The sequence below is a fragment of the Chaetodon trifascialis genome, chromosome 13 (assembly GCF_039877785.1).
Source record: "Chaetodon trifascialis isolate fChaTrf1 chromosome 13, fChaTrf1.hap1, whole genome shotgun sequence".
NCBI lineage: Eukaryota > Metazoa > Chordata > Actinopteri > Chaetodontiformes > Chaetodontidae > Chaetodon > Chaetodon trifascialis.
In genome coordinates this window covers 25,007,501-25,020,548 of record NC_092068.1, presented here as the reverse complement: position 1 = coordinate 25,020,548, position 13,048 = coordinate 25,007,501, and the positions used below count along the sequence as shown (strand labels likewise).

Genomic DNA, 13,048 nt, shown 5'->3' with positions numbered 1-13,048 from the left:
CAAAAATCATTATTTTCACTCAAAAACTCAGATCTTTCTGTTTTGGTGACTAAATGTGATAATCAGACATAAACTGTGTCTGCTGCCCAGTTTGCTGCCTTGTCTTTCAGAAATGTAATGTCTGTAATTCTTTAAGCAACACCAGGAATCACAAAAGTTACTTAATATTGTCTCGATATACAGAATTCACTATTTGTTGATTTAATTTCTATTAATAACCTATTAATAACCTAAAATCAAGTGCTCACACGGTACTACAGTGTGTACACACACACACACACACACACACACACACACACACACACACACACACACACACACACACACACACACACACACACACACACTGTGAAGTGTGGAGGGGAGGTATTGTGTTCCCGTCGGTCTGTCTGTCTGTCTGTCTGTCTGGGGGAGTCCTGACTCCAGAGTCTCAACCCCCATCCTCCCTTCCCCCTTTGCTCAGTTGCTGCGGCAACAGTCCCACGCTCTCTGTCCGTCATGTGTGGTTGGCATGGCAACCTGCTCCCCCGTTTGTTGCTAGGAGAAGCAGAGCGATGGCCGTGCAGGAGGTCAGTGTTTGTCGCTCTGAGAGGAAAAAATAAAGTACCTTCAAACTGTTTCTGTTTCTGGTGCAGACTGATCCTCGAATCAAACGCCGCGGCGGGAGACGGTACGATACCGATATATGAGTTCTTCCTCCATCCTTTTAAAAAAAAAAACGCTTCCAGAAGGTTCCTGAAATTAACATTATGACAGGAAATAAAGCTTTTATTCTGAAGCTCAGCAGCTGTTTTCACTGTTGGACCTGCTGAAGCTGATGTGTGGACAGAAATAAACTCTGGCAGCTGATTGGTGGAGTTCAGATTTCACTTTTCAAACCTCGGTAGTGTTTCCTGAATGTTTTGACTCGTGGAAAAAAAACGCACCACTCGTCTGTTCGGTCATCCTCCTTCATGATGAGTGTTTCCTCTCCCACAAACCTCGAACGTCTCAGCTGGGCTCTGGAGGTAAATCACCTCAGCCAATCAGAATCTGACTGAGGTTTAACAGAAAAGGTTTAAAGGAGGATGTCAGCTTGCTACCCATGATGCTTCATGTCCGTCTCCAGCTACACACTTCATGTAAAACCCGATTCTCGCCACCTTATGGCGCCTCTTCCGGTTTGCTGCTCTGTTTCTGCAGCTCCGGCCGCTGGTTGTTCGCGCCACTGCCGCCGTTCTTCTTCTTGCTTCCCTCTCTGATGCTGTCGCCGGTCTTGGAGGTCGAGGACGTGACCTTTAAGCTCTTTGACGTCTTGGTCCCGCGAGTCTTCTCTTTACTGGCGGTGTCCTGAGGCAGCGTGGGGCTGGAGTGCGCCCTCTGCAGGCCACCATCGTCAAACAGCCGCAACTCGAAGGCCGACAGGTCCTCGTCTCCGCTGGACAGTTTGGCCCGCAGCAGCATGGCGTACGTACCGTACCGCGTTTTCTGTAAAGGAGGACGGAGACAACAGATGGTCGTTAATGGTGCTGGCCAACAGTCCAGTTCTATGATCCGCAGATCTGCAGGACTGCTTCCTGTGTGAGCAGCTACATGTGTCGACACGGGATCACTGGAGCCTGCGAGCATGCACTGTGACGTGGAGCCATCGGATTTCTATCATTTGTGTTTGTCACTGGTGAACTTTACTCCCATCTACTGCCTTTTAAGATGTATTGCATTTACTCTGTCTGGACCGAATGTTAACAAAAGTGAAAAATACTTAACGTATCCGCCTCATGATTCAGATCTGCTCCAGAATTTAATGGGTTCTTCCTCGGCCGATGCTACAAACTTCCTTTAAGTTTCATAAAAATCAGGTGGGTAGCTTTCCTGTAATCCCTGATTCTTATTTTACTCTCTCTATGCAGACGACGCTCGGCTGTTCGTGTCTGTCTGGTTTGATGAGTTCAGCACTCAAACTAACCAAAATGACCCAACACTGACATTTTCTCTGGTTTGGGACATTTTGACCTCTGACATTAAGCTATACAACATGAAGGATTTAGGTTTGGCTCTTCTGTAGATTTCTCTGTTCAAATAAAGAATCTTATAAGCTTTTCCAGTTAGGACCTTTTTCTAAGACCAGAATTCTGTTTTAAAGTGCTAAGAAGTTAGTTTACATCTCAATTCATTCATCTTATCTGATGTTTTTGTTCTTTTGATATTTCTATTTTGCTGCTCCTGTACTTTGTCCGTTGTTCTGAACACTTTCATCGTGACATGCTGTCTATCTTTTCTTTTATCTGTACCATATCTGTAAAAACAGTGATGCGTCAGCTCCCTGCAGGCTGAGTTTCATAGAAATAAATTTAAACCCACGATGAGCTGAAAAGAAAGAGTCTGACCAGCAGGAACAGGCAGTAAACAGCAGACTGGTCCTTTAACTGGGCTCCATGTTCCCGACACAGTGTGTTTGTGTCTCTGCAGCCTGTTTGACACCACACACACTGATTCAGTGTCAGTTTGTGATGAAGACGAGCAGAAACAAGGCAGAAGGAGCTGCAGAGAAACCTCAGGCTGTCATTTATATTCAGACCTCAGTGGGATTTTACTGCATGCTTCAGTTCAGCGGCTCTTCAGTCACAGAGGAAAAATGAGACGTGACCTCTGAAGGACTGTACAAACACATACATGACTCGAAGGCGATGATAAATCATTTATCAGAATAAAATCAGTCTATCTTCAAGTAAAAGTGAAGATGCTCTCCAGGAAAATAGCATCAAGTATAGTACATCACTACAAAAACACCATAAATCCTCCAATAAAGGCTGGAAGCTGCCGAGTCTCAAATCTCAGCCAGAGAGGTATTAATATCAAAGTGCTGGTTTAGACGTGGACGTGGATTCAGACTTAGGGTTAGGACCAGGTTTAGGTTTATTACGTCACTGAGGGTCCTCACAGGTTTACCAGAGTGAAGGTTTTCTTGTGTATGTATTTTTGGTGAATTCCCTCACCTCGAACTCCAGGTACTCCTGTCGGAGTTTCTGCTCCTCCAGCTCGCGACCTTTCACCTTACGATCCGGAGTGGAGGCGGTGAGGTCTGCCAGCTCGGAGGAAACCGCCCTGAACCGGTTCTCGTGAGATTTGACCTGCTCTTCCTGTCGGGAGAGACGACAGAAGTGAACGCTGTCCTGACGGCTGCTGAAATCATGTTTCGCTCCTCACAGTTCGTACCTGGGACAGTTTGGTGTTGGATCCCGGCAGCAGAGGACGGCTGAATCGCTTCTGGGAGCCGATGGCCGCCGGGAACGGAGGAGCCGAAAACATGGCCGCCACCACATTGATGCGCGTGATCCACGACTGCATCTGTTCTGCGTTCCTGCAGGAAAGAGGCGAGAGACGGTCTCACTCAGCCAGGCTGCACATTCTGTACAGAGACTGTGTAGATGTGCTGCATGTCTTCCTGCACTTTGACACACTTTGGTTTGTTCCTGTACGTCCACGACTGTTCACTGCACGGTAAACGTCAGCGCATGAAGAGAGACACTGACACTCTGTTAGGACTGTGCTGATGGGACATTCTGAGCATCAGTAATGTAAAGAAATCTACTTGGATTTGGGATAATCCTGCTCTGGATCCTGGCACTGCAGTTCCCATCATGCTTTGGGTATGTATAAGGGAAGAAAGAAGAGCGGAAAGACGAGCGATGCGGATTCTTACGGAGCCTGAAACAGGAAGACCCTCCAGTCCGCCGTCCTCAGGTAGAAGACGTTGGGCCTCTTGCTGTAATCAGCTGCTCTCATGGCCAGAGAGTGATGGATGGACACGGCGTTCTTCACGTCCTCCTCCGTCAGCTCTCGCTCCGCGCGGTACTCATCCTGTCAGCCAATCACAGAGCAGCATCACATCAGCATCCAATCATGTTTAAACCTGCTGTACAAACTCTACTACAAGTCCCAGAATGCAATGTTTTCAGGACTAAAACCTCACACATGATAAGTTTTTGTTGTGCACTAATACAGTGAAAAACACGTCATTCTAACATGAAAACAGCTAATGTGAAAAGAAAGTCATCAAAATAAGAGTTTTTCCTTAAAAAGTCATTAAAGCCCTTAAATTATGTCACATTTTAGACTCTCACGATGGGATCAGCATCAGCACGTGCAGTCTGCTTCTTTATGGAAAAGCTCTGAATGTTTGAACTGACTGAGTATAAAAAATAAAGAATTGTGATTCAAATCAGAGGAAACTCTTAAAAACAGGAAAACAGAGGAGTTGTCATCTGTCTCTGAGCCAGATGTTTGTTCTAATCTCATATATATCCAATCTGGGACGCGCACAGTCAAAAATAGACACTGGCATGTGTGACAAATAGCGGGGCTGCTGGGAAATGTAGTCCAGATGTTTACCTTCTGCAGGTAGAGCACCAGGCCCTTCAGCATGGCGTAGAAAGACTTCCACCCCCTCTTACCCCGAGGAGCTGGGAGAAACAAAGCATCATGGGATATTATATTACACGTTTAAGTGCAGAGATCACACTTCACCCCAAACGCGTCTCTTAAATTTACATTTTTACACCTCAAACTGTTTTCATCCAACGTCTCTGATGAAACGGAGACTTCATCCTCATGCTTGTGGTCCAGAGACCCAGACCCTCGTCAACGGCTAAAAACATACTTAAGTTATTTTACCAGATGAATACTCAAATGAGAACTGTTTCATAACATGACTTTCAGAAACTTCACCTTTAATATATGTGACTGTAATCTCCTGCTGACAGAATGAGGTAAATGTGGGTGTCGTCTGCATAATTATGAGAGTTCATACTGTTGTTTTGGAGGATGTGGCAAAAAACCACAAAATTAAATGAAAGAAAGAAGAAGAAAGGAGAAGAAAGAGGAAAGAAGAAGAAAAAGACAGAAGAAGAGACTTTAGAGTGGCGTACTTCTCTTTCCGTCGGGGTCGGCGTGGACTTTGCGGACCAGGAAGCCACTCTTATAGAGCTCGCCATCAGCCTGCTGGGCGACGCCCACCAGCGGGTTTCCTCCACTCCCCATCCGTTTCATGGTGTGGGAGGCGGAGTCCGTTCGGACGTCAGCCAGCTCCGACATAGACTTCCTCAACTCCTCCTCATCACTTCAGAAGACAGAGGACAGAAGAGATCAGATATACTCAGATCTGTTGTCTTCATCTCATCTTCATCTCATCATTTCTCCTCCTTCTGTCACCACTGAGCTCATCAGCTGTCATCACATCATCTGGTCTGATTAACTTCATAAAAACACGTCTCCATCTTTCCTTCGCCGCAGTGTTTTATCGTCGGGTCGCACCACCTGTCAGGCAGTGGAGCTACATCACAGAGCAAAGGCAACACATCGAGCGGGCGAGGAGACTCGTCGTGTGGTAACGACGCTGATAACAAGCTCAGGTTAAAAACAGGATTTGCCTTGACTTTGCTGAGGTGTTTGAACGTCTCACCAGCAGCTTCCCGCAGGAAACGCCCCTGAATGCATCATCTCATCACCTCAGCTGTTAAACCAGCATCATGTGTCACACGGCCTCATCACATCACCTATGAACTCATGAACTCGAACATCCCATCAGGACCAGGACTGAAGGGTTAAATGAAAGCAGCTGAACACGAGGGAGGACAGATGCTGAACGCACACACGACGTCTGCGTGTGTGTTTATATGTGTGTGTGTGTGTTTATGTGTGTGTGTGCGTGTGTCCTCAGTCAAGCATGGGCGTCGGGATGCTGACCTGTAATTACAGTGAGGAAAGAAAGCAGGGAACAGTTGCCATAGCAACACAGGCTTAAATAAGAGTCAGGGCAGCAGCAGACACACACACACACACACACACGCACACAGAGCTTAAACACACACTTCAGATGTTTGTACATGTTGGGTGTTAAACCAGCAGAAACCAGCTGATGGTTCAAACTGGAGGAGGAAACTTACATGGTCCACTGAAGCTTCTCGTTCTTGATGGAGCTGTAGAGAGTCTGCAGAAACACAACACACACACAGTCAGACAGATGTGCCACAGGGGCGTGTGTGTGTGTGTGTGTGTGTGTGTGTGTGTGTGTGTGTGTGTGTGTGTGTGTGTGTGTGTGTGAGAGAGAGAGAGAGAGAGAGAAAGATTGAATTGTGTGATTCTTGGCTTTTCTTTTGACGCTTGAATCTGTAAAACATGAACACAGATAGATGCCTCTGAGCCGCCATCAGTTCATTTCATGGTTTATTAGAGGGCAGCTGAAGCCCGGGGGGGGGGGGGGGGGGGGGGGGGGGGGTTCATCAAAGGGGAGGAGAGGGTCTCATGTTTTAAAAATGTAGACATGCTGTTATAGCACCCCCTAAAAGCCACTGTGGTACGGTCCGATGCAGTTATTTTGCCTTTTGTTCGATCGTTTTTAAGAAAGTGTCTTAATGTGAGGATTTCACAATAAAAGTCAAAAAAGCCAAAAAAGTTTCACATTTTAACTTGAAACATTGAAAGTTTCATTGAGGAGTTTCACACCAATCAAAAAACAGCACAGCGGAAGAGACTGGAATTAATTATGAGTTGATGATTCAGGACCACTAATCCCTGAACACAAACTAAAAAAAACACACCTGCCACCTGTCAGGATGAATTTAGGATGATTATACAGGTTCCATGTTAGAAACTAAAGAGCAGCCATCAGCCAATCACATCCAACATCCAACATCTCAGCAGACATAGTTAAAAAAATCTGAACCAACTGGAAACGATCAGTGAATGAAAAGAGTGTCTGTGCTGAAAGAGTCACATCTGAGTCTTCATTCTGTTAAAGTTACTGTCAATGAAACTCAACACCCACACAGAGTGTCTCACACAATGAGGTGATTTAATGACACATGAATAAACCCATGAGGAGTTAAAATTACACGATGGAATCAGATGATAAGACGAGATCCCATTAAGAGTCTACCAGCAGCCACGTGAACGTCATCTCTCCCTTTGCTTTTACTGTCATCGTGAAAATGTTGCACACAAAGTCGAGTTTCATCGACAGTAAAAAAAAAAACAGTAGAAACAGCTGAAACAAACAGAATTAGTGTTAAAACAGTCACCAAAAATGTGCTTCTCAAAGGAAGGATGTAGTGAAATGAGGTGATCTGATAACATGGCAGAATAATGAAATTTGAGAAACGCAATGATGTGATGACGAACACTGATGACAGTCTTTTATCGTGAAAAATCCGTGTTTTGAGCAAGGCGGTGTGTACGACATGACTGATTTTATACTGAAACAGATTACACTAAATTTGCTATGTGGCATGTTAGATCACAGGAAAGTCCAGCCTCCACTTCACTAATGTTAGTCTACCCAGCCTCTGTTAGGAACAGGCCTTTATTTTAAAATATTTGAATATTTACCTTCTTAAAAACTAAAAAATGTGCGACTGGTTTCAACCTCACCAAAGGCAACATTGTTTAAAAAAGGGATGTTTTTCCTTTTTCATTATTTCCACCTTTGCGTCACATCCAAACTGTTTAAACCTTATTGTTTGACCAGCTAAAAGCTTTTAAATGTGTTTATATTAATGTTGTGGTGTTCCAGCTCCCTCTTGTGGTCTGTGAGGGAAACGCAAATAAAAACAAATGCGTCTGTAGCATCACGGTTTTAACTCTAAAAGTTACAGTGTGTATCTCCGGGTTCTACCTTCTTCTTGCGGCTCTGTCGGTGCTGCTGTCCGTCCTGGGTTTTTCCCAGCAGGTCGGGGAAGGCCAGCGGTTTGAGGGAGCGAGAGCGGGGGGTTCTGGGATACCTGAACGGGTCGGTGTCCCTCGAATCCCGCCCGCTGCGGACCGAGCAGAGCGAGCGCGACCGCATGCGGCCTGACGAGTGGATGCTGTTGACGCCGATCATCGTGGTGAGCTCAGAGTTCAGAAGAGGAGCATTTGGGTTGAGTCTAATTCTGGTTTACGAGAGTTCGACTGAACCTCAGAGTCTTTGTGGTAAAAAACAGCGATCCAGCGAAAGGGAAAAACTTCAGCTGAAGAAAGAAAGTCTGAATGGGTAACGACGACCAAACCTGCCAAAAGAAAAGGAATTGAAAAAGGTGTCGAACCCACACAGATCCGGCTTTCAGAGGAGAGGACGACCTCTAGGTGACCTCCAAACAACTGATGAATCACAGGTATCTGACCAGCAACCAAATTTGATGTTTACATGAACTGTTGAGTCCAGTTTTCTCTAGAAAATATCAGCTTTACATGAACTTTGAAACAGATCTGACTCCACTTTGACAACTTGAATTTTCGATTTTGATCCAGATCTGAAGGCGTTTTCAAAATGGAGATTTGCTGATGTTTTCAGCAAATGAGGAACATGGAAGCCAACAGATGAGAAAGTGCAGATGAAGTCTGGCTGTTTAAAATAGAAGCGGCTGACGGCTGGTTATGAGCAGACGAACAGGGGCTGTTTCAGCCTGGATTGATTGTGTCCTCAGTGGAGCTCAGCCTGCTGCATTATGGATCCGGCTCTATTCATTATGCATAAAAACACAGCAGCGTTTCATCTGGCTCATAATCCTGCAGGCTGACAGCTGGCGGCTCGCTCAGGTGTTTGGAGGCAAAACGACAAAAACAAAAAGATGCTGCCAGCAAACGTGTCCGAGTCGACGATCACAGACCGAGACTGGAACCGCAGGACGTGTTGCTCAAGATCCTCCAGATACTTTACGCTGAAAAATTCAGATTCAGGCAACTCTGTACACGCTTTGTTGACTCCACTGAGACGAAGTAAATTTAGTTACAATAATAATTATTTTAGTTATCACTCAGAACAAATTTCCATCTCGAGGTGACCGACAGTTGCAGAAGAAAACAGCAAATCTGTGTTTTTATTGGAGAAATAACTTCACAAATACTTTTCCGATTAACACCGAGTCAATGTATAAATGAATAAATCGGTCTCAAAAATAGTTTTTGCAACAAATAAGGAAATATTTTTTTAATCAGACTTTATATTACAGTAAATTGTTTAAATGATCAAGATGTTAAGTTTCATTTCGTTGTCAAAGTCGAGTCAGCTTCGACTTCCTGTTCGTGTCTGATTATAGAACTCTGAGAGCATCACATCGACACAAACACACACTCCAAGCCGCCTCGGTGTGTGTGTTTAATCCCTCAAACAGCAGCTCAAACACTCAATCAAAAAATATCCAAACCACAACTCTGATCTTCTTCTTCTTCTTCTGTCACTGAGCAGGTTTCCAAAATGTGAGTCTGTTTTCAAACCGGCTGTTGAACGCAGCGTCCTGATGCGGCGGCGGCGGCAGAAGAGGAGAATCCCTGGACTGCAAATAAAGCTGCGTGACGGAGGAAACGCATCAGCAGCACCAGCAGCTCGCTCTCACATCCAAAACATTCACCAAAAAAAAAAGAAAAGAAACAGAAGAATCAGGGCGGCTGGGGCGAGCGAGCACACCCACACATGCAGACAGAGAGAGAGAGAGAGAGAGAGAGAGAGAGAGAGAGAGAGAGAGAGAGAGAGAGAGAGAGAGAGAGAGAGAGAGAGAGAGAGCACCCCAAAACTGACGTCAGCCTCCTCCTGAGACGCCTCCACCAGCCCCGACTGAAGGAGGGATGATGGAGGGGTAGACGGAGGCAGAGGGGATGGAGGTGGAGAAGAAAAAGAGGGATGAGCTGACAGAAAAAGAGGAGAGTTTCTCCTGTTGCACTCTGGGAAAAAAAGAAAAAAGAGATGGAGAGAATCCCTCCTTCCTCCTCCTCAGACGTTGATCTTTTCGTCCTCCAACTTCACTCCCACTCTTCTTCTCTTCTCCTCCTGCGCTTGTTGTCGTCTTTGTCCTGCAGGAGAATCCCTCCGTCAGGTGAGCTCACTCCTCCTCCTCTTCTCCTCTTCTGTTTCTTCTTCTCCTCCTCCTCTGCTCACACTCTGTGAACTGTTGAGGACTGTTGCTCGCCCTCCCTCCTGTCTCTCTCTCTTTTTTCCCTCGCTCTCTCAATGCGCATTTTCTCTCAGCGGCAGCAGCCAATGAGAGCGCGGGGACGGGAGCTTCAGCCCACCCCCTGCTCTCCTTGGAGCTGTCAATCATCGAGGATTCACAGAGCTGAATGTAAATGTGGCCGAGAGATGCCGAGCAGAAAAAAGATGGAAAATCAGCTAAAAATATTAAAAACACAACAGTGACTCAGCAATTTGTGACCGAGTCTTCATTCTATTAACATACTGAGACAATAATGACTAAACATGACAAAGCATTTTTATTTAGGAGCTTTCATTCAAACATATCTGAAGATTTCAGAGAAACACAGGACGCTGCTTTACTTTGAAAGATTTTTAAACATGTTTTCAGTATTTTACATGGAAACATTTAGTATTTTGATGTATTTTAATGATATGATATAATGTTCATATAATATTTCATTTTTAGTTTATTTACCATTTATTTGGATATAATCTTTAACATTTTAAATGTTTTATTTTGAGATTCTTTACATTTAACATAGTCTGTATTTTAATTTTCTGTATATTTTGGAATATATTTACTGTATTTTTAGGAATTTATATCCACTGGTTACCGGTGACATTCTACATTCATACCCTAACCCTATCAAGGATATGTCTGACCTTTGGGGGCAGAGGGGTCATCCATTAATGACACTTTTGTCATGTTTCATCAGTCTTATTCATTAATCCACATCATCTCATTTCAGTTGCATTTATGTTCAAATTCATTGAACTGAATTGAATTTAAAGGAGCAGCATGTTGGATTTACTGGCATCTAGTGGTGAGGTTGCAGATTACAACCATCTGAATAGCCCTGACCTTTGTGACGAGGACCTGCTCCCTCTGTAGATATAAACTGCTTCAAGTTTCCCACGATCCTCCAGGTGTTCACACCTATACTGTGTATGTTATAAGAGCTCAGCGCTAACAGAGAGGAAACATGTTTATTGAGCCTCAGCAGCTACGACACAAAGCCTGAAGCTAACTCTACAACCAACAGCAGCAACAAGGCAGGTTAGCGTCGAGCTGCTAACTCAGCGAGGACAACGAAGGAGCGAAAGGATTCCTCAGCAGAGACCTTCAACACGGGAACCACAACCTGTCCCGGCCTGGCCCCAGCTGACCCAGCAGACTGCTAACTGGACCAACAGATAGCATAGCATGGCTAACTGCTATGCTATCTGACTGCTCAGCTCCTGTCAGTGTTCATGAGCTTTGGTGTCTGAGCTTCATGTGGACGTCTAACTCAGGTTAGTGAGCCGCTGATGGTAGTTATGTTTCTAACTAGCCGCCCTCTTCCTCACCGTCACCCCACACTGAACACACACATGCTCTGAACACACACACACACCCCTCAGTAAGCAGTGATGTGTAATTCATCTGCTCACACTGCCGCAGACAAACATCAAACAGACAAACAGCTAAAACACTCAGTCAAAAAATATCCAAACACCTGAGAACACAAGCAGGTGAACAGGAAGAGGAGGAGGAGGAGGCCATGTGGTTCTCCTCCACCAGCTGACGCTCCATGTGTTCAGGAGCTCCTCATCAGCAGCTTTAAACCAGGAAGTCCAGACGGTTCAGACCCAGCAAACCACCTGTGCAGGTCGACGTGGACACAGTTCAGCGTGTCCCTCTGAGGACTCTCCGCAGACAGCATGTGTCCTCGTCTGCATCTCAACAAAAACTTCTTTCTTTGTCAAAACCATCTTTTAATAATCTCACTACCATCAAGCATTCCCAAAATATCTCTCCTCTCCTTTGTGGCACAGAAATCTATTTTACACGTCTCGCTGCCGTTCGCTCACCTGCGTGGCCGAGCAGAATTTCACCTTTAAAGACGGAGATGAAGGTTTACATGCGTTCATATTTCATTACTTCAATCCAGTTGAGCAGATACGACGACACTGAGGTTGAGCTGGTCTGGTTTGTTGTTTTTGTTTATGATGGAGAGTTTTCACAGGACACTCGACTCACTCTCCCCACACACTCACACTCAAACCTCGAGGCGACATCGCTCATCTACGGCTTTAGCACAGCAGCAACACAGCCGATATGCAGCAGGGGGCGCTGTGGGCAGCTGCTGCCATGCGTGATCTTCACACTGTGCAGTGTGAGGCGCTGAAGCTGCAGACGCGCAGAAAGAAACACGTCTACAAGAGGGAAGGACTAAAAACTGACAGTGGATCTGAAACTGACCAGCGATCAGCAGCCTGAGTGATTTAACACGTCAGGTCAAAACTTCCTGTGGCTGAAACACCAAAGCGGCCAACCAGAGACTCCCTCAAGTTTCCACCCAATCATATCACAGATTGAAACCAAACTTCCTGAAAATCATCAAAATGAAACTCGTTTGTCTCATCCTGCTGTGAATGTGATTCACTGGTCGATGGAGATAAACAACAGGTGATCCAAGACGACGTCATCCGAAGAGCTCCAGCCAAGGGTCAAACGGTGGAAAACATGACGGAGATCAGACTGTTAGATTCACGTGATCGCGCGAGGAAGGTTCCACCCTCCTCCTCATCCTCCACACACATCAGATGTGATGGTGAAGCCACATGATTCATGATGTCATTGTTTATTCACTCAGTTTGATTCAGATTTTTTATCCAAACAACAACTTCTACCGCTCAGACAAGCAGAGAAAGTTTGGGAATGTGTTAAATGTGTTTCAGCTTCTCGGCGTTTGCAGCTTCCTCATGTGCAAACTGAAAATGTGCAGAAAGCAGGTGGATGGAAACACACCTGCTGGCTATAATTCATGTTTTTCACATTCTGCATTCACTCGCTCGCTTCCTCTCCGTCAGAGTCAGAGCTGCTGCCCACACACTCACTGCTACACCATCAACCAACAGCCATCAAGCCAGCAACGAGGCAGGCGTGCACGCACACACACACACACACACACACACACACACACACACACACACACACACACACACACACACACACACACACACACACACACACACACACACACACACACACACACACACACACACATTAACAGAGCGAGTTAGAGAGAGATGATGATGATGGAGGTGAAGAGGTGACGCAGATTCATGTTGATCGCTCGG

At 45.5% G+C, this 13,048-nt stretch overlaps 1 protein-coding gene across 2 annotated transcripts in view; it reads right to left on the bottom strand.

Annotated features, from left to right (window-relative positions):
* Positions 1 to 13,048, bottom strand: part of psda (pleckstrin and Sec7 domain containing a) — a 46,506-nt gene continuing 33,458 nt past the window's right edge. For both annotated transcript variants that reach the window (XM_070976849.1, XM_070976848.1), the window contains 7 exons: positions 5,925 to 5,968; positions 4,908 to 5,098; positions 4,372 to 4,442; positions 3,683 to 3,840; positions 3,196 to 3,340; positions 2,976 to 3,119; positions 1 to 1,467 (listed from right to left, as the gene is read on the bottom strand). In XM_070976849.1, the coding sequence (XP_070832950.1) occupies positions 1,144 to 1,467; positions 2,976 to 3,119; positions 3,196 to 3,340; positions 3,683 to 3,840; positions 4,372 to 4,442; positions 4,908 to 5,098; positions 5,925 to 5,968 (1,077 nt within the window). In that variant the 3' untranslated portion in view covers positions 1 to 1,143. The remainder of the gene's footprint in view (positions 1,468 to 2,975; positions 3,120 to 3,195; positions 3,341 to 3,682; positions 3,841 to 4,371; positions 4,443 to 4,907; positions 5,099 to 5,924; positions 5,969 to 13,048) is intronic.